This window comes from Callorhinus ursinus, unplaced genomic scaffold, assembly GCF_003265705.2.
Source record: "Callorhinus ursinus isolate GAN/ISIS: 27379988/994484 unplaced genomic scaffold, GSC_fseal_2.0 scaffold10, whole genome shotgun sequence".
Taxonomy (NCBI): domain Eukaryota; kingdom Metazoa; phylum Chordata; class Mammalia; order Carnivora; family Otariidae; genus Callorhinus; species Callorhinus ursinus.
Window position 1 is genome coordinate 35,826,935 of NW_027397072.1, and position 19,792 is coordinate 35,846,726.

A 19,792-nucleotide genomic window follows, 5' to 3' on the forward strand; every position below is an offset into this window, starting at 1 on the left:
TCTGTTCTGGCCAAGGCCTAATTAAACCCTATCTTCCCCTTCCAGATAGGTGCAGTTTCTTGCATGAATGGTCACGAGTGCGGGTGCAATGGATAGTTTCTTACAGATACCCTCATCTTGGTCCTCTCTGCTTAGGGGAAGGGTTATTCCTGGCCACGCCGTCTCCGGTTCTGCCCTACAGGCACCATTCTCTGTGCAGATTGGACCCTATCTATACCCCACCCTCTAACCTCTGAACCCTGCAGAGCTCACTTTGCAGGCAGTAGATTCTGCACTTTCTCTTTACAACAAGCTAGTTCAAAGTCCATGTGATTATAGCTGGCCCATGTGAAACCGGAGATGACTGGCCTCTGATACTCCCCTAACCTGAAGGGTTAGAGCTCATGTGAGTGGGCAAGGGTTCAGGGAGGAGGCCCCAGTACCCGCTTTGGGCTGGCAGGAGTGTCCTTGGCCTTGGGGGCTTGTCTGGGATGGAGAAGGTTAGTGGGGCAATGCAAAGAACAAGGAACCAATTCCAGGGTGACAGAACCTGGCTTGAGGAGGGCCTCGCACTAGCTCTCAAAGCCTTACTGACTCTGCAGCACAGCTCCTGTCTGGAATGTGTCAGGGAAGGCAGGACAGACCAGGGAAAAAAGGCTCCCAACCAACTTAAATGGACATCACAAATACTTATACTGAGGAGGGTCCCTCAGTTCCTCACTTTGAGGAACCTCACTGTTTCCTCTTGTTTTACTCACAATCTATGGGAAGTCCAGGTCCTCCGGCAATCCTCCTGGATGAGCTCTGTCCCCCTCGCCCCCACTCCACCCCGGCATGTGCCTCGTGGTAACTTCCCTCATGGTCTGAATCCCTGCCTTGGACTTTTTGCCTTCTGGGTCCTCACAGGACTTGAATTTCCCAAAGGCAGAGACTGTGGCTTATCCACAGTGGTCTCCTCACATTGCAGGCCACACCTGGTGTGTGGGAAGGTGCCTAAGAAATGTAGTATGAGAGACGCCTGGGTGGCTCAGTCGTTAAGCGTCTGCCTTCCGCTCAGGTCATGATCCCAGGGTCCTGGGATCGAGCCCCGCATCGGGCTCCCTGCTCAGCGGGGAGCCTGCTTCTCCCTCTCCCACTCCCCCTGCTTGTGTTCCTGCTCTTGCTGTGTCTCTTTCTGTCAAATAAATAAATAAATAAAGATCTTAAAAAAAAAAAAAAGAAAAGAAATGTAGAATGATGCCTCCCTTAGTGAAGACCAAGGAATTTGGAACTTGGCAGGGGCGGAGAAGAGGATTACTGGAGCGTCACTGCCTGGTGTGAAGGAGGAGGCAGAAAACCACCCAAAGCGGACACACAACGATCAGAAGCTCACAGAGGACAGACAGCTCTGCAACTTTGGGAGCCTCTGAGGCGGCTGTTACCGAGGGCTCCAGGGCACTGAGCAAAGGTTAGCAACAGAAGAGTGCCGAGAGATTGCAAAAAGATCTGTCCCCACAAGTGGTTGTAGGGGAGGGGGCGGTTGTTTCAAAGTTTGCTTCTGTCAGGATCACACTCTTAGCTGTTTGAAGCCTGCTCTACACACGACTCCTTCCCATAGGATCTCTGACAGCCCAGATGTTTCTGCGACAAACTACTGTCTCCTGTCTGGCTTTCTAGACCCTAAGGAGTGTCATTGGGTATTTCAAGCTTTTTTCAGGATTTTCGAAAGCCTCATGGGCAAGGCTAACCGGGGAACCCAAACGTTAACTTCCTTGCTATGGGCTGGAATTAAATCAGTTCTGGGTGGTAACAGTTATGCAGTCTGATGAGTAGTTATGTGTGTCCTAGTTAGTAAAATAGGGACTGACAGTGTGTCCTCTCTGCCAGCACCCAGCTCGGCCGACTCTTGTGGAATTATTACTTGATCAAGTCCATTTTCTGAAGAAAAACCACGTGGAGAATGAGGCAGAAATAGGAAAATGTCTTTGGGCTGTGAAAGAAATGACAAGTAGTTTCCCTCCCAAGTCGTTTCCTCCGGGAACCTGAGGGCAGGAAATCTGTGTGGAGGCCCGTTTGCGGTGCGGTCACCCCCTGGTGGTCAACGGGGAGCACAGCACTTGTAACCACAAGCGAACGGGGTCTCCAATAAAACCTCCAAACGGGGGCGGTAAAGAGAAGCCATGCATCTTCTAAATCGTAGGCTGGTCTTTGCTCTGGAAAGCAGTGTAGTAGAACACGATGGGGAAGGGTATGGGCTCCTCACCCAGTGTCTCTGGGCCTCAATTTTCCGCTTCCCTGCAATAAAGGTAACAAGGAGGGGGCCTCCTGTAGGCCCATGAGAGTGAATGAGACAAGCCTGGCCCCAGGACCCTCTGCGCTTGCTCTGGGCCCTCTCTCCTGTCTGGGGCAGGTCAGTGTGACCACGCAGTGAGTTGGTGGCAGGAGGATGGGGCACGTGGACAGGGGTTGCCTGATGTGGCCTGATTGCTCCTCCTTAAGACACTTGGTCCCCAAATAGGCTTTGGAAGTTACCAGGGAAACTGGGAACCATCACAGGTTTATATCCAATACCTGGAAACTCCTTTTGAAACATCTGTCCTTTCTCTGGCGGCTTATTGATATGAGCCACCCTTCTATAGAAAGGGGAGAAAACACATGAAAATTTCAGCGGGGTAAGAAGGAAGTATGTTCATATTTATCAAGAAGCTAGTAAATATTCATATTTAATCATCATAACAATTCTATCAGAGGATTTTTTGGCTCATTTTACGGTATAGAAACTGAGGCTCAGCAAGGTAAACTGGGATGAAGCTTAGGATGAAACAGAAAGCTCCAAAACCAAAGCATGGGCCCAATGCCCTAAATGTCACAGGGCCTTAGAGGTGTAGCATGTCTGGAGGTTATGGAGATGTGTGAGGACACAGGAATTCTCTACCCTCAGGCAGGGTGGAGAGAAGATTTCCATAAGAAGCCTCCCTCAACCTCCAGCACCCCCACCACCTTGGGCAGCTCCACCCCCTCTAGTCCAGACTTCTGTTGATTACTGGGGGGCGAGTCACTTCAGCCTGGCCCACATAGCTGACTGGACCAGCCACAACACCTGTCCCGTGGCAGCCAATCCATAGGCTGCTGATGGCTCTGCAGGTGAAAAGCCATACCCAGCCATACCTCTGGGGACAGTGAGACTGTACTCTCCAGAGGGAAAGGGGTTTGGTAGCAGGAGGACACACTGCACACGCTAGGGAGGTGTAGGCAGCGAGCAGCCAAGTTTCACAGAACCAGTGCCCGGGAGCAGGGAAATGGGCTTAAAGTTTCCTGCTCTCTGAGCTCTTCATGTTTCTTGCACCTCAGACCCTGAGATGAAATAAATCTCTCAGAATTTTCTTTAGTGTCTATTGATGGCAAACTCTCTCAAGTTATGTTTGTCTGAAAACATTTTTATGTTGCCCAGGCTACAGTTCCAGGTTGGCAGTTATTTTGAACAACCTGAAGGTAACCCACTGTCTTTTGGCATCATTGTTACCAATGAGATGTCATTTGTCAGTCGGTTGCTCTTTCCTCTCTGGCTGGCTTGGTGATCTTTGTTTTTGTTGTTCTGCGGTTTCAGTATACTGTCTTAGGTGACAGTCTCCTTTTATTTAGCCTGCTTGGGACTTGTTTGAATTTCTTAAATCAGTGTATTGGTGTCTGTAATGATTAATCTTCTGTGTCCAGATGCCCCTCATGCTTGTCCAAACTATGGTGCCTAACACTAGTCTAAATGTCTCTGTGAAGGTATCTTGTGATGTGCTTACCATTACTAGTTAGAATCAGTAGACTTTAAGTAAAGCAGGTTACCCACCAGAATGTGGGTGGGCCTATTCCATCAGTTGAAGGCCTTAAGAGCAAAAACTTAGGTTTCCTGGAAGAAGAAGGAATCTACCTCAAGACTACCACAGAAATTTTGCCCCAGGTTCCACCCTGCTGGCAGGCCCTGTGAATTTTGGACTCAAGATTGTAACTTCAACTCTTGCCTGAGTTTCCAGCCTGCCACCCTGTCCTGCATATTTCAGACTTCCCAGTCCTCACAATCATGTGAGCCAATTCCTTAACACCCATCCCCTTTGGCCGGGGGAACCATGACAAAAACAGTGTTAAGTCAAGCCTGGAACTTCTTGGCCATTCCCGTTTTTTTTTTTTTCAGGACTCACATTGAGATTTAAGGTTTACTTTCTCACTCTATTTTCTGTTTCTTTACCTCTATATAGTTTCTATTTCTTTATTTCTCAGAGTTAGAATTTGAATAATTTCTTTAGATTGATTTCCAAGTCAATGATTTTGTCAGCTGGGCCTGATTTATTGCTAAACCCATTCCTTGAGTTTTAAATTTAGTCACTATATATATATATATATACTTTTTCCCCCAGAAGTTTTTATTTTTTTCAGATATGCTTAGGCATTCAGTATAGTGTTTTCAACATGCATTTTCAAGTTTGCCTTTTATTTCTATAAACATATTAAATATAGTCATTTATAGTTGTGTCTGATAATTCCATTATCAGAAGCCCTCTGGGTCTGTTGATGCAGCCTGTTGTTTCTGCTAAACCTCACTTATGGTGTCTTGTTTCTTTGAATACTCAGTCATTGTTGACTGAAATCTGCTCATTTTCCTTCGACTTTACAGAGATCACTACCAATTAAATTCTCAATCATATTTTCTTCTGGATTTGGGCTGCAAACTCATAAAGTTTAGCTCATGCTTCCTAATATTTTTGAAGATTTATTTATTTTAGAGAGAGAGAGAACATGTGCACGTGCAGGGTGGGGGCAGAGGGAGAGGGAGGGAGGGAATCTCAAGCAGACTCCCTGCTGAGCTCGATCCCAGGACCCCAAGATCATGACCCGAGCCGAAATCAAGCGTCAGATGTTCAACTGACTGAGCCACCCAGGTGCCCCTCGTGCCCCTTCCTAATTTTAGGGGTGAATTTTCCCAGTTTTATTGGGGGCTTGAGATAGTCAACTTTTCTTGCAGCCTCCTGGGAAAGACGGTGGGAACAGCTGGGTTTGTTTCTATTTCACGCTCATTATCTCCAAGGCTGTAATTGGGGCTCCAGTTCTGTGGAGGAAGGATTTCTTGATAGACTTTTCACCTGGGTGGATCCTGGGCTTGATCTCTTATACCTTAGATTTTGGAAGGATGTGAAACCAAAGCTCAGCCAAGCTCACCTGTTTCAAAAAGTCCTTTCAGGGCTCTGCTTACATCTCTGAATTTCCACATCCACTCAGTTCCTGGTCCAAGAATGCTTTACCTTTTGGTCAGTTCAATGATGTTTCTAAGAAGTTATTTATTCTACATTTTTAGTTGTTTTCAGTGGAAGGAATAATTCAGTTACCTAGACACTCCATGTTATTGGAAACTGAGGTGCCTATATTTTTAAATGGTAAACCTTGCATTTCTGGGATAAACCCAAATCTGTCATGATATATTATATATATCATGTACATATAACATTGTTGAAATGAGTTTACTGATATTCTGATTTTTTTACATCTTTGTTTTATAGTGGAGAATGTCCTGTAACTTTTCCTTCTTATCCTACCTATGACTGATTTTTTAAAAATCCTGGTAATACCACTCTTTAAAATGAGTTGGGAGTGTTCCCTCCTTCTCTTCTACGCCAACATCCAGAGAGCAAGAGAGGATGGGACTTGTCCAAGGCCACATACGTTTTATGACCCAGGTCAGGACTCATGTCTCCTGTCCCTGAACCCAGGGCTCCTTTGGACCCATCACTGCCACCCAGCCACACAGAAGGCATACCCTGGTCACCACCTCTGCACTGAGTGCCCAGGTCAGGAAGGTGCTAAGTGAAAGAGTGGAAAACAGAAGTATAAATGGATGGATGATGGACGCATGGATGCATGGATGCATGGAAGGAGGGTGGAAGGATGGATGATGGACGGATGGAGGGAGGATGGATGATGGATGGATGAGCATTCCCCACTCTGAGCTCTGTAGACCATCATGAAGTGAGTCAGTGCTTACACCCAGCCTAGAGCCACCTGCTTAGCTCCATTCTTCAATGACTGAGAGGTCCCAAGATCTTTTAACCCAGCTTCCCCATCTGTGCCCTTTAGGCTGTGACCAGAGTAAACATGCTCAGCATGTTGGTCAGCCCACGGCAAATGCAGGATATCCCTATCCTAGACAGCAAGATCAGGGCTTCCTTACCTGGACTGTGCCAAGGCCCTGGGGCTCAGGTGGAGAGGGGTCTCTGGAGTGTGTGGTGGTGGAAGTGGGTTCCTGTCACCTGTCCTCCCAACTACTGCTGAGATGGCCATCAGCCAAACCATGGTGACTCATGGAGGCTTGGGTCTGTGTTCACTGTGGAAGTGATGTCACATGGCGTGGGGTCTGGTCCTTAAAGCACTGCAGATCCCCCCAGAACCTCCCTCCTTCCCATCCTTGAGTTGGGGAAAGCCCTTCCTCTCCTCCCTGCCAGATTCTCACTTCTTGCTGCGCCCCTGGCCTCCTTCTCACTGAGTTTACACTTTTGAAAATAAAACCGGGAGAGGAAGCTATCTTCAGGCAGATTCTGCTTCTGCCCTGTAACCTGCACCCTCCAGCCAAGGGGACACGGCAGAAACGACTTCTTAAAACTGGAAAAGAAAAATGGTCTGGGAATGAAATACAAATGGCACCTCAAGAAGTCACCCTGCCCCACCGGCTCTGCAGAGTTTGCAGGGCTGGAGCTTCTTGTAAAGGCTTCCCAACAGTGCGCCTCCCTTCCCGGCTCCACCTTCAGTGACATCACAGCAGGAGCCCGAAAGTGAGCGGAGCAGACTGAGTGCGAGTGAGCGTGGACAATGGCAAATGCTACGATGCAGGGAATGTCAACATTTACCAGCACAGCCCTGGGCAGGAGCCATGGCTAATAGCAGCAGGGATGGGAGGGGCTGGGCTGAAATCCAGAGTTGGGATAAAGCCAACAAGAGTCCCTCTTCTTTGCCAAGTTTATTTTATTAAAATATACAGGACTGAATATTGGTGGGCGCTGAGAACAGGAACCACCCTCCCAGGCTGCACCCAAGGGAGACGCTTCTGCCATGCAGACATGCGGCCAGTCTGCATCCCAGGGTGGGAGACAGACCCCTCCTGCTTGGACGTGCAGCCAGTCTGGCCCCAGGCCAAGAGGGGCAAGGGCATGGTGGTGACCCTCTCCTATGGCTTCGGCCCCTTACAAGCACAGCTACGCCAGCTGGGAGGGCTGGGCTGGGGGTGGGGGTGGGCAGAGGGGGAGAAGATCCCTGAGCCAGGGAAAGCTGATGCCCTCCTGGAGGAGGGAAGAAAGACCCCCCCCCCCAGTCAAACTGGAGATGGGGTGTCAGTATAATTCTGAGGGAGAGGACCACCTGTGTGTGGGTGCCAAGGGGTCCCCGTGGCCAAACCAGGCCAATCTCCATGGCCTCCGCCATTCTACCTTTCCTTTGAGGGCCCTGCTCACCCCTGGGCCAGGCCTGAGCAGAGAGTGGGTGGCAGCCGGTGGAATGTATCGTATGGGAATGTTCCTCAGGCCCACGCTACCTGGGACTGGGTTCTTTCTTGGAGAGGCCTGGGCAGATAAAAGGAGCCCCTCTCTCTTTCCTGGGGGTTTCTGTTGACCTACCACTCAGCCTCAGGCCCCTCAGCCCTCACTCTTGGCTCTGCCTTCAGGCTGACATCAGCCTCCATCCTCAGAGCAGAACCCAGACAAGGGGTCCCTACGATTTGTGCTTTTGAATGTTGGTGAGCTGGGCTGGGCTGGGGATGGGCTTTGAGCCCGCACGGCTCTGAGGCACAGAACAGATCCCCATGCTTCTTCTCCAGAGCTACCTGTATTGGGGGCCACCGTGACCCAGGCCTCAGCCCTCTAGGAGGGCCCGATCTTGGAAAAACAGAGTGTCCTTGGCTCCCTTTGTAGGCTGCAACCTTAGCTGCTCTGGGTGCTTGTGCTTTTTGTATGGGGTTGGGTGAGCCTGTGTATAGAGAGATGGCCACATTGCTCTAGGACCGTAACTAGAAAGTGGTAGGGGGAGCTCATCCAAGCTGGGGGCCAAGGGAGACAGGAGCTGACAAGAAAGGAGGGAGAAGCCCCTTCTCAGGCCTGCTCTGCCACCTGGGCTCCCAGGCTGCCAGTCCCTGATCCTTGTGACCTCTTCATAGAACGTATTATGACCTTGGGGTTGAATGCTCTAGGCCTGAGGGGTATGGGCAGCCCCATCCACTTCATTCCCACTGAGCTAGGACTGAGGCACGGGAAACCTTCTTCCATTTCAGTGGACTTGGCAGACAGTTCCCCTAAGATTCTCCACCAAGAAACCCAATCCCTGAGCTTGAAAGGATGGAGAGAGTCCAGTGGCCCCTTACCACTGGAGCTTGCCAATGGAGTGGCAGGCATCCGGGGACCCCAGGGAAATGTTTCCAGAAAACAGCAGGCTGTCTCCATTACTACCTCTTTCCTCGTCCCAACTACCTTGACCCTACTGCCAGCCAAGTGTCCTGTGGTGACAAGCTTCCTGGGAGTGTAGTCGGGCGGCAGGGGAGATCTGCAGATCCCCCCAGATCTGGGGGACAAGAAGGCCAGAGCAGCCCCCACAACCTGGCTGATGTGTGGTGGGAAAGAAGGGTGGTGGGAGAGAGGGGCGAGGGGACACACCAGCGGGGCCTTTGTTTTGGAGACTGGACCCATTCCTGTAGGGGATCTCGAGTGCTTTCCTGGCAGCACCCCGCGGCCAGCAGCCTGCACACATGGCTCTTTCAGCACCCACTCCAGAGGCAGCCCCACTCCACTGCTGGCCGGGGCTGGTCGGGGGCTGGCCGGGTGGTTAGGTCTCATCACCTGGACCCAGCTCCCAGCCAGACTCAGCCTCTCCCTGACCTCTGCACCCCCTCTACCAGCCCAAAGGAACGGCTCTGTGTGTGTGTGTGTGTGTGTGTGTGTCTAGAGCAAACTGTTCACTTTTTGCAAATATATTAGAAAAAAGTTTCTCATAGAGGCTGCTCCTGCAGGACTGAGATTTCTCTGGGGGCAGAGGTGGCGGTGGCCACTCAAGGACCCCTCCCCACCGACATGTCCTAGATGACGTTCTCAAACAGCTGCATGGAGCTCATGATGTTCTCATCCTGTGTGGAGAGAGAAGGAGGAGAGGCCTGGTCAGACCCCGGGTGGGCAGGGCGGGGCCGTGCCCAAACTGATCCTACCTTGAGCAGATTCTTGCCAGGGACTCAGAACCCTGCAGTGACCACTCTGTCTCCCCGGGTGAAGGGGCAGCTGGTCAGGCACAGCCTCTCTTCAGCCCCGGAGCCTGACTGCAAGCGCATCTGGGGGCTGCTGACTCGCTGATGGACAGACTTCCCTGGCTGCACTCAGGTGGAGGCCAGAGGCACCCGAGAGGCCGCTCTGGGACTGATGCGGATGGCTAAGGCCAGCGGAGGCACATGTCATGGCCCCCAAGGGTTCTCTGAAGAGGAAGGTCAACAGTAAGGCTGGGGGAGGCTCCAGGCGCCTTTCTCCCAGTGTGGCCCCGTGCTGAGGGCCCCAGGGCCCAACCATCCTCCTTTTGGCCCACGTCTGCCCCTCTGATGTGAAGCATCAGAGGGCATCTGAAGGATGGTGTGCCCGTGGGCTGTGGGCTGGCAGGAGCAGGTGGCAAAGGGATGGGTTCAGACAAAGGTGTGAACATGGAGTTTGGAGGTCGGGAGGGGCTTGGGGACTGGCAGGGGCAGGACCCTGGGTGTCCTCAACTCCTGATGCCCACCTACCTTCTGACAGGTCTCCAGGAACTCATCAATGGTCACCACCCCATCCTGATTCCGGTCCATTTTCTGTAACCCAAGTCATGTCCTCAGTGAGTCTGTGGGTCCCCTCCATCCCAACCTGTCCCCTCTGTCTTCTACCCTGGATCCAGGCCATGTAAAGGGCCCTCCCCAGCTATCTCCGTGGCACAGCTGACCTCTCTGGCACCTCCCCAGGCTGCTCCCCACACCCAGCCACTTCCCAGCACCTTTCTTGGGCTTACACTTCCCAGAATGCATCCCCATGCTCATCTGACCCCCTCACCTCCCCAAAAGGCAGCCAGGGCAGATGGAGCAACCAAGGCACAGGATGGGCCGCCAGCAAATGGGAGGTGGAAACTTCAGCCCCTTTCGGCCTCGTGGACACAGAGCAAGGTCACCCCAACCCCACTCCTCTTGCACGGTTTTTCTGGAGGGGCTGAGAGAGCTCATGGAAGGCACCAGAACGCTGGCCTGGGGTGTCAACTGCCCTCGAATCCACAAGCCCTGGACGGCCCTGAGATGAGGCTCAGTGGATCGGGGAGTGGGGGTGATGTTTTAATTTGCTCCCCAGGATCCTGACAACCAGCCCAGTGGGGGATGCAAGGTTAACCTCCTCATGGGGGTAGGAGGGCTCAGAGAGGGGAGTCACTTTCCCAGGGTTGTCCTAAGATGGGGAGCCCATCCCTCCTTCCCCTCAGGGTCCGGGGCTAGAGCTCTCACCTGGAAGAACCTCTCTACATGCTCCAGAGGAGCGTCCTCCCGCAGGATAGGGTAGGTGTGGCGGCCCATCATGTCGTAGATGGACTTCATAATGGCCAGCATCTCCTGGAGGGGGGCCGGAGTGGCTGGTGTGAGCTTTGCTGCAAGGACGTGGGGACGTACCAGAGCCCAAGGGGAGGGGCTGCGTTGAAGGGGGGAGGGCACCTCCAAGGCAGCAGTGAGTGAGCAGGGGTGGTGCCCCAGGTGGACGGGGACAAGCTCACCCCCATCTAGTGCACTCAGCGCAAGCCTCTGACTCGCCAAAGCTAGAGATCACTTCTGATGTGCCATCTCCAAAATTTGAAACTGTAGCGACTATTTCATATACCAAAAAACGTTTGGGCTAAACAAAACCTAACCGTAGGCCAGTATGGCGAGGGCCCCCACCTGCCTTCAGGGAGCACACTGCCCCCTTGACTGGTGGGAGCCAAGGCCAACACCTCCTACCCTCTGTCCCCAGCTTCTCCACCTAGGTTTCCCTCAGGACCTCCCTGTGAGAAAGAATGGCCTGAGAACATTTGTCGAACTAGATCAAGCTGCATGATGAGGGGCACACAACAAGCACCATGCTCCCTGCACCCAGGTGTCCAGGACCAAGAGCCTGGACAGGGGGAGAGCCCCCAGGCTGCTGTCCCCTCCAGGGTGGAGCTGAGAGCCATGTCTCTGAGCAGGAAAGGGAGACAGGGCAGCCGGGGCAGCAGGGGAGTGGAGAGAGGCTGGGAGTACGGTGCAGCAGTGGGGAAGCGGGCCAGGTGGCCCCTGCCCCCCCGCCCTGTACCTCTTTGGTGATGTAGCCATCCTTGTTGATGTCGTAGAGGTTAAAGGCCCACTTGAGCTTCTCGTGGACTGTTCCTCGCAGGAGGATGGAGAGGCCAACCACAAAGTCCTACGGAGGGAGGGGAGGGTGAGGAGTGACAGCCCAACGTCCAGATTTCATTTCCAGTTTGCTGTGTGGCTTCACACTTCACACCTTCACAGGTGAGGCGGCTTCATTGCTGTGCCAGCAGATGGTGTCCATTAGGTCAACACAGTGTGAGGCTATGCATGTGCATGCGTGCGCACGCGAGTGAGTGTGCATGCGTGTGAGCATGTGCATGAGTGCGTGAGCATGTGTGCAGGTATGAGCATGTGTGCATGTGCGTGCGTGCGCGAAAGCATGTGTATGAGCATGTGTTTGTGTGTGTGCGCGTGAGCGTGTGTGTGTGTGTGTGTGTGTGTGTGGCATGGTGGCTGGTACTGATCTTCTCAAATAAAGATATTCAAATACATGCTGTCTTAGACCCATTTAATGCATGACTACTTATAGAGAAGACCCAGGGTGCTCTTTTAATAAAGGGGGGGTGCTCTACTTTTAGTTCACCAAGGATCTGCATGTCAGGTGCTTGAAAACTTATAGCTTAAAAGCTAAACTAACAGTGCTCAGCTCTGGGGTCACGACATGCCTGTGTACTGCAATCATTTCTGAGGTGTGCACATAATTTATTATAATGTTACAAGACATGAATGTTCCAGCGGCTTCCCTGTGAAAACTCCAACTGCTCTAATAGTTGATGGAAAGCAAGCCCTTTCTTCCATTTCCCAGAAGGCTTGCAGGGTGAGCCTTCCCTGCCCCATGGGGTCCTCCCAGGTTCTTCAGAAAGAAGGGAGCAGAGCAGGGCTGTCCTGGGACAGGGAGTGGAGGATGATGGAACTACAGGGGGCCAGGCCATGCACCAAGGGGGGGCTTGATCCTCGAACAAGGAGGAGCTGCTCCTCGAACATCAGATTTTCTGGATCTGAGGAGGCCTGTACCTGAGAGAGCCTAAGGGAAACAGGAAAGCAGTCTGGAAGAAACAAAATTTATTCCAGGAGGAAAAAACTTAACAAAAATGACTAGAACTAGAGATTAGACATTTGTCACCTCCAAAATAAGAACAGGGTGCTACAAAAGGGGAGTTATTGAGAATAAGAAAGAGCTTTTGGGAATTAAAAATAAGAAAGCAAAATGACAGATTCAAAAGAAGGTTTGGAAGGGCACGTGGAATCTTCCATAAAGTCATGTGAAAAAGCAAAAAGCTGGAAAAGAGAAAAGAGGGCAACGAGAGGTCCACTCCGGAGGAACCACGGCTCGTGCACCAGGAAGTCCAGGGGGGCCTGGAGGAGATGGAGGAAAGCAGGCCGGAGAAACAAGGAAGGACCTCCCAGGATGGAAGGCTGGGAGCGTCCAGGTCCTGCCAAGGCCAAGCACAGCGTACAGAACGGCCTACTGTGTTGCCCTGCAAGCACCAGGTGCAAAAAGAGGATCCTACAAGCTTCCAGAGAGAAAAACACAACCAAACAGAACAAATGAAATCAGGTCCCGCACACAGGGTCAGGATTCGGCATGCTTTGCCTCTGGTGGCGACACGAGGCCAAAAGCCACCGAAGTGCAGCCACCACCACTGCGAAGTGTAGCTCTGGTCCCATCCAGTGATCAGGCGAGAGCAGGACCGCACTGAAGATGCTTTCGGACATCTAAAGACGAAAAGTTACCTCCCTGCTCGTAGCTGTACCCCTGAAAAGGGAGAATAAAGCAAGGAAGAGGAAGATGAGGCATTCTGGAACCTGGAGACCCAACCCTGGGGGGAAAGAGGCTGGGGAGCGGCCCCAGGGAGATGCCCGCCCGGACACTGGAGAAAGGCCTGGAGTTGAATTCATGATAAGATCACAGCCCCCAGGCAACTCAACAATCAGGACCACCCTTAACTGGCGGCAAAATAAGAATGTGTGCTGGGAAAGGAAAACATAATCAGTTCACCAGAAGGCTCAGCTGAGCATCAAAGTCACACCATCAGAGTAAACCACAGTCCTTATCTCACCTGAATCCTATCGTTCCAGAAAGCCAGGGGATATGGGAAAGGTGTGTGCGCCCGTGGGAGACCCAGCTCCTCGCCCGCCCCCCAGCAGAGAGCCAGTAGTCTAGAACCGGGCAGCCGGGAAGGAGCACCACGTGTGCTACTGGGGACATGGAGACAAACAATGGCAACGGGCTACAGCAGAAGGTGGCGGCCTCGCTGGGTGTGTGGGTGGGTGCTTCACGGCTGCTTTTCCAAGGCACACCCTGTCACTCTGTGGCGCTCGCAAAGCCTGCCGTGTGTGTGTCAGTGAAGAAAATGAAAATGTTAAAGGAGAAACAGGTGATAGTTCCTATACGCCCAAGTTTGGGGAATCATCACTGAAGCTTGCGCATGATTTAGAGAACAGGTAGAGCCTCCCCGAAATCACGTCCCCGGGATCTGACAGGCTTTCCCAGTGGGAGGCAAAGGCATGCAGTCCCACTCGAGACCGCAGGGAATGGCGAGGCCCACACAGGGCCTCCCTTCTCGTGTGGGCCATGGCGGGGGGCACCAGCACCACAATCTGCCCCCCTCCACCGTCTTGTCTTCATAGACCCAGGCCTGCCGCCCCGCAGCCCTTGAAGTCAGCCACAACCAACTGAGGAATGTCTCCGTTCCAAGTCCCTAAGTGTGTAGGTAGAACAGTGGTGATGGTACTTGGCCAGAGATGGGTGGGAATGTCTCCTGCGAGGCCACTGGTCCATCCTCCATAACCCACAGAGGACCCCATGTCCTGCCAACACATGTCCGAGTACTTGGCAGTTCTAAATTTCCTGCCCCACACAGCACAGTTTCATGTGGGACTATCCCTAGCTGTAACCCCTGATCTTAACTCCAAGGCAAATGAAGTCCATCACCTCCACAGCCCCTGCTCTGCAGCTGTGTCCCTGAGGCAGAGCCCAGGGAGCATGAGGGGCCCTGCCGTGGCACGGTGACGCAGGCCTGCGCTCCCAGGCTGAGACACCGCTGAGTGCACACCGGGGACGGGCGCTCAGCCAGAGCAGGGGAGCAGAGGGTGTGATGACGGGCCTGCACACGTTCTCTCCGGTTACTGCCCTCACGTGGGGTTTGGCCAATGAATGACAGGGAGGGGGCTACTGCAGAGGGAGCTCAGGGAGGGGCGGCTGCCCCTTCCTCCAGACACACAACCGGCCCTAACGCCCCAAAAGAGCAGCAGCGTGCTGGCACAGCAAGTAGGTTGAATGAGAAAGGCCCTGGATGGCATGCAGGGTTCTGGGGCATCTATCTGCAGGCACGGGGCCGGGGCCGGGGCCGGGGCCGGGGCCGGGGCCGGGGCCGGGGCCGGGGCCGGGGCCGGCCGAGACCAGGCTCCCTCCCGTGGGCACATCCCAGAGGACCCATAACAAGACGAACAGCACAGCAAGCAGACCCTGAGGTGGGACAGCTGCTCCCGCTTGGCAAAGATGAGGTTGGCTTGGGTGCTGTTTTGTTTTCTGGTACTCTTTTTGGTGAGGGTTAGGGAAGTTACAATATTTTACCACATCAATAAACTTTAATTGATATGTGTTTGTCTCTCAAGAGTATTCAACAAGGACTGGGATCATTATCATTATCAATAAGCTGACCTGACTTTCTGTTTTAAGGGCACATGGGAAGAGTCCGTCTCAGGCGGGCCAAGAGTCACCCTCACCCCTCAGAGTCCTTCCTGCCATGGGGATCCCAACCCGTGGTGCACCCAGGATTGGGCCCTGCTGCCTGGAAGGTCCCTGAGGACATACGTGCCCTCCTCTCTTTCTGAAAAAGCTTTCCTAGAGCAGAACACTGAAATCAAGTAGGTCCTCAAGATAAACAAACATATGCATATGGAACCAGAGGAGCTGATTTCATGGCAAAGAAGCCCGCAGAAGGCCCGGGATGATGCCAGAGATGCCTGACCTTCTGAGAAGGCGCCTAGCAGAGGGGCTTTGGCACCAGTGCCCCCAACTCAGCCATTGACAGAACACCCCACAAAGACCCGCCACCTACCACTTAAAGGGACAGCCTGACCCCTCCCTCAGGGGAGTGAGAGCAAAGACCACAGGAGGGTGACAGAGACCTTCCTGACACCCACCGCGCACCGGGACCCTGGGGAGCTGTCCCATCAGCTGATTTCTGAACAAGAGAAGGTCTCTCCCAGAGCCCTGGTTGGGTCCCTCACATGATTCCTCCTCACCCTTTAGTCCTGGAAATCTTAGGTGCCCCCTCAAGGATACACAAGAGCCTGGTCACAGGGGAGGATGACCAATTTTTCCTGTCAACCTCTGTGGTACTTGGGTTTTTACCACGTGCTGGTGTCACTGAAGACAGGACAGATGAACACTGTACTTCCACAGCACCAGCCCGAGCCTGCAGCCCGGGGCGGGCGGGGCCCCTGTGGTCACCGGGCAAGACTGTGGCCTTGACAGCTCCCCCACCCCCCGCTCTGCCCCGTGCAGGCTGGCTGCGGCACACAAATCAACCGAGCGGCATTACCCACGGGTTATTATTACACCCCAGCGCGTCCGGGGCTTTCTGAGCCCGGCCGGCTCGTTCCTCCGCTTTCCTGTCAGCTGCCCTTGGCGCTGGAAGCCGAGCAGGGTGGTTATCGATCAGGCCAGGCTCTCAACAAGGTTCTCCTCTCTAAAGAGGTTTCAGCTTTTCGCCTGCAGCTATTTTTAGGGGCCTGGGCTCCACAGACGGGGCCTCTCTCAAATGGTCCCGTGTGACCAGCCGGCGTGGAGCCCACAGCTGGGCCAGCCCACGGAGCCCAGGCACGGCCCTCCTGGGGGGCAGGTGTCGGAGGCGGGCACCCCACGCTTCACTCGCCACGCCCGCTCAGGCTAGGGATAAATTCTGGGGCTGGGTGCCTAAAATCCTGCCAGGAGCACAGACCCCTGAGTGAAGCCTTGCCCCCTTTTCAAATGCGATTTCACATGGGGTTCCTATGGCCTCGGTGTACCTTAGCAGCTCTCTTGGCTTGGTGTGGCTGGAATGGAAGAAAAGGCTGAGTGAGAAGAGGGTGGCCACAGGGCCACATCACATTTCCCTACCTTCACAGCTAGGCCCAGGGCCAGCTGAGCACAGTCCGCTCCTTCCCTGGAGGACACACTGGACCATCTGCACCCAGGATCGTGTCTGGGCCTCCGGAAGGCCCGAGACAGACACCAGGGCAGGGAGGTTCCCCGCCCCCCGGGGGGCTACAGGGACAGGGGATGTGGGAGGGGGTCATCGGGGACCTACCTCAAAGCGGATGGCCCCATTCCCATCGGCGTCAAAGGCGTTGAAGAGGAAGTGTGCATAAGTGGTGGCATCTGGGGAGAGCAAGGGTGAACGCTGGGGTGTGCTGGGGCTCCCAGCCCAGGCGGCGCCACTGCTGGGTCCAGCTGCATCCAGAGCTGGAGTTCCCCGCCCTTCCAACAGGACAGAGGCAGCACCAGGCCTCTGGCAGGCGAAGGGTGGAGGCAAGCATCCCCTCCCGGTCAAAGTGACACCCACTGTTTGTAGAGCTGCCACGGTGGGGATGTGGGGATTTGGGGAAGAGCCAGAGGGTCTGGCCTCAGACTCACCTCCCTGAGGGAAGAACTGGGAGTAAATGAGTTTGAAGGTGTCTTCGTCCACCAGGCCCGTGGGACACTCCTGCAGCAGGAAGTCACCCTTCAGTGACCTCAGCCATCCCCAGCCCCACACCCCAACGCCACAGGGCCTGGCCTCTCTCCTCCCTCTGGGAATACTGCTGCCTGAGATACTGCTGGGCTCTACTGAGCCCCAGAGCTGGGGAAAGCCGGGTGATGCAGGAGGGGTAAGTGGTAAGTCCCTCTATTCGCTCCTCCCTTGTGCCAGCATTGGGAACACATAGAAAGGATGGTGCCTTCAGAATACTGATTCTGGGACCTGACCAACCCCAGACAGCTCTCCCACACAACATAAGACCCATAAAGGCCCCTGGAATATTTGCTATGCCATGGAGAAGTTTCTAGAAGGTCTCTCTGGGCCAGGGTCCCGCCTTCCTAGAGCCTGGGACAGGAGGGCTAGGTGGGTCAGGGCCTCTCCCGGAGGGATGGGTAGCACTCACGTTCTTGAAGCCCCTGTAGAGGGACTGTAGCTCCTTCTTGGTGAACTTGGTCTGTGCCTGCAGCTGATCCAGTCCCTCCGGCTGGTGGCGCACTGTGGACAGCTCCAGCTCACTGTCGCTGCTATCTGGAAGGGGACACAGACCCAGGGAGGGTGGAACAAGTGCCCCGTTCCTCCTCTTGCTCCAATGTGGGAACCAGGCCATGCGCTAAAGTAGGGGTGAAGGGACTCTCCTTACATGACTACCATGTATGGCCCCACAGGCTGTGCACTGCACAAATGGAATGGCTATGGTGGAATGACACACTCAGGAGTTGTGCCTCATGGATGCTCTGCTGCTTTGCTCCTCACACAGAGCAGGCCCCCTCCACTTGCATCTAGAGTGTGTCACCTTCTCAGCTACATGTGGGATGGGGGCTGGGAGCTGGTCTTATCCTAGAGAGGCACTGAACAAAGGGAGGTGGGAGGAAAAAAGACAACAAGACAAACTCAGGGGACCTCAGCCTTTGAGATCCAATTCCCGGGTCACCTTCTCCATGCTGCCCTCCCTGATTTCCCCCAGGAATGTGGAGGTCGCCACTCTTGGCCCATCCAGCCTAACATGTTGCTGCTTGGCTGCATTTGGTGTGAGGGTGTCAGTCACATTTGGGTAGGAGGTCAGACCACAAGGGCCCATAGGGCAGGGACCAGACCTTTCCTTTAATAATAACATATCCAATAATAATAATATTGTAATAATACTTTAATAATAAACACATTCTTTAATAATAACACATCCATGGTTAATTAATCATGTTAATTAACCACGTTAATTAACCATGGCTATCTTTGCTGGGGGGGAAGTCAATTTCAGGTGATCTTTACTTCTTTATTTAAGAGTTTTTTTTACATTTTTCTAATTTCTTTTGGAACGGCGTGCATCACTTCTACAACACATCAAGCTATAGACAAAACAGCACTGAGTGCCTCGCTGAACAGCAGGCTCAAAGAATTACAGAACTTCCCACTGAAATGGGGAGCATGATCCCCACTGCACTGTCACGGCCCCTGGCCTCCCCTGGTGTCCTGCAAAACAGTAAGCACATGATTATCTCACAGCTGCTCACTCGCTCCCACTGCAGGGTGAGTGCTGTGAGCTGCCCTGAGCTGCCCACCCTGTGCCCACAGAACCGAGTGCAGTGCCAGATGTACAGCACTGTGAACCAGAGCACACTGAGCCCTGCGCTGGGCTGCCCTGCACCCAGGCCTCGCCCATGAGTCCTGCTGGCTCTTGCTCAGGCCCACTGTGCCCTGCAAAGTGCCCAGCAATCAGGCTCCATTGCCTTGGTCCACACATGCTCCCGATATCCAAGACAGCTCTTTCATACCTTCCTTCTCTTTAAATTCCCAGTGCCTCCTCCCCCATCCTTTGTCAGGTTGCTTCCTACATCACTGAGAAAACAGAAGTCACAGAAGAAAATTTCTCCAAGCTCCCAACCCCACATCTACCCATCTACCTGTATTGGCCCAAATATCTGCTTTCCCTCCTTCTCTGGGAACGAACTGTCCTGGTTCTTGGCCGAGGCAAACCCCTCCACCTGTACAGTGGGTTCCAGCCCCACTGTCTCAGGCATGGGACAACTGCAAGCCTCCCCACTCTTTCCTCATCATCTTTTTGCTCTCCCTTCTGGATCATTCCCATCACCATGTGGACGTACTGTTACATCTGGCAATCCTTAGTCAAATTAAGTATAGGCAAACCTTGCAAGCCACCCACTCTACTCTGTGTAAACATCCCAAATGGAATCTTAGCCAGCTAAGGGGACTGTACAAGGATGTTCAAGGCAATAGTATTTTTGATGGGGGAGTTGGAGGCATCCAGGGCTGAATCACAGGCAGGATGGGCGGACACAACATGGGGGGTACACACCAGGGAGAACCATGCAGTGGATTAAAAGGACACACAATGGCATAAATGGATGTTAAAAACTGGTTGCTTACTTCAACTAAGAGGCAGACATTTCCGAGTGGATGAAAAAGCAAGACCCAACTATATGCTACTTACAAAAAGGATACTCTTAAATCACAGCAACAGATGTAAATTAAAAGACTGGAATGAATAAAAAACCTGGTGTGGCTACATTAATAGTAGAAAAAGTAGATCTCAAGACAAAGGGTCCAACTAGAGACAAAGAGGAATATTTTATAATGATACAAGGATTAATTCATCAAGAAGACAGAGCAATATGAAATATATACATATATCTAATAACAACTTTAAAATACCTGAAGCAAAAAAATTCAAAACTGAAGGGAGAAACAGATAAACCACAGTTACAGTTGAAGATCTTAACACGCTTTTCCAGTAAATGGTACAAGTAAAGATACAAGATTT

The 19,792-nt window shown here is 53.0% G+C and overlaps 1 protein-coding gene across 3 annotated transcripts in view; it reads right to left on the reverse strand.

The window, feature by feature from the left end:
- Positions 1-6,942: 6,942 nt before the first annotated feature.
- The window catches only part of KCNIP3 (potassium voltage-gated channel interacting protein 3), a 79,611-nt gene continuing 66,761 nt past the window's right edge, over positions 6,943-19,792 (reverse strand). For 2 of the 3 annotated variants that reach the window (XM_073897370.1, XM_025867613.2), the window contains 7 exons: positions 17,420-17,544; positions 16,914-16,983; positions 16,588-16,658; positions 11,292-11,399; positions 10,475-10,579; positions 9,740-9,802; positions 6,943-9,100 (listed from right to left, as the gene is read on the reverse strand). In XM_073897370.1, coding sequence (XP_073753471.1) covers positions 9,053-9,100; positions 9,740-9,802; positions 10,475-10,579; positions 11,292-11,399; positions 16,588-16,658; positions 16,914-16,983; positions 17,420-17,544 — 590 coding nt within the window. In that variant the 3' untranslated portion in view covers positions 6,943-9,052. Of the gene's footprint in view, positions 9,101-9,178; positions 9,439-9,739; positions 9,803-10,474; positions 10,580-11,291; positions 11,400-16,587; positions 16,659-16,913; positions 16,984-17,419; positions 17,545-19,792 lie in introns of all 3 variants that reach the window. The other variant, XR_012379717.1, reaches the window with a different exon arrangement.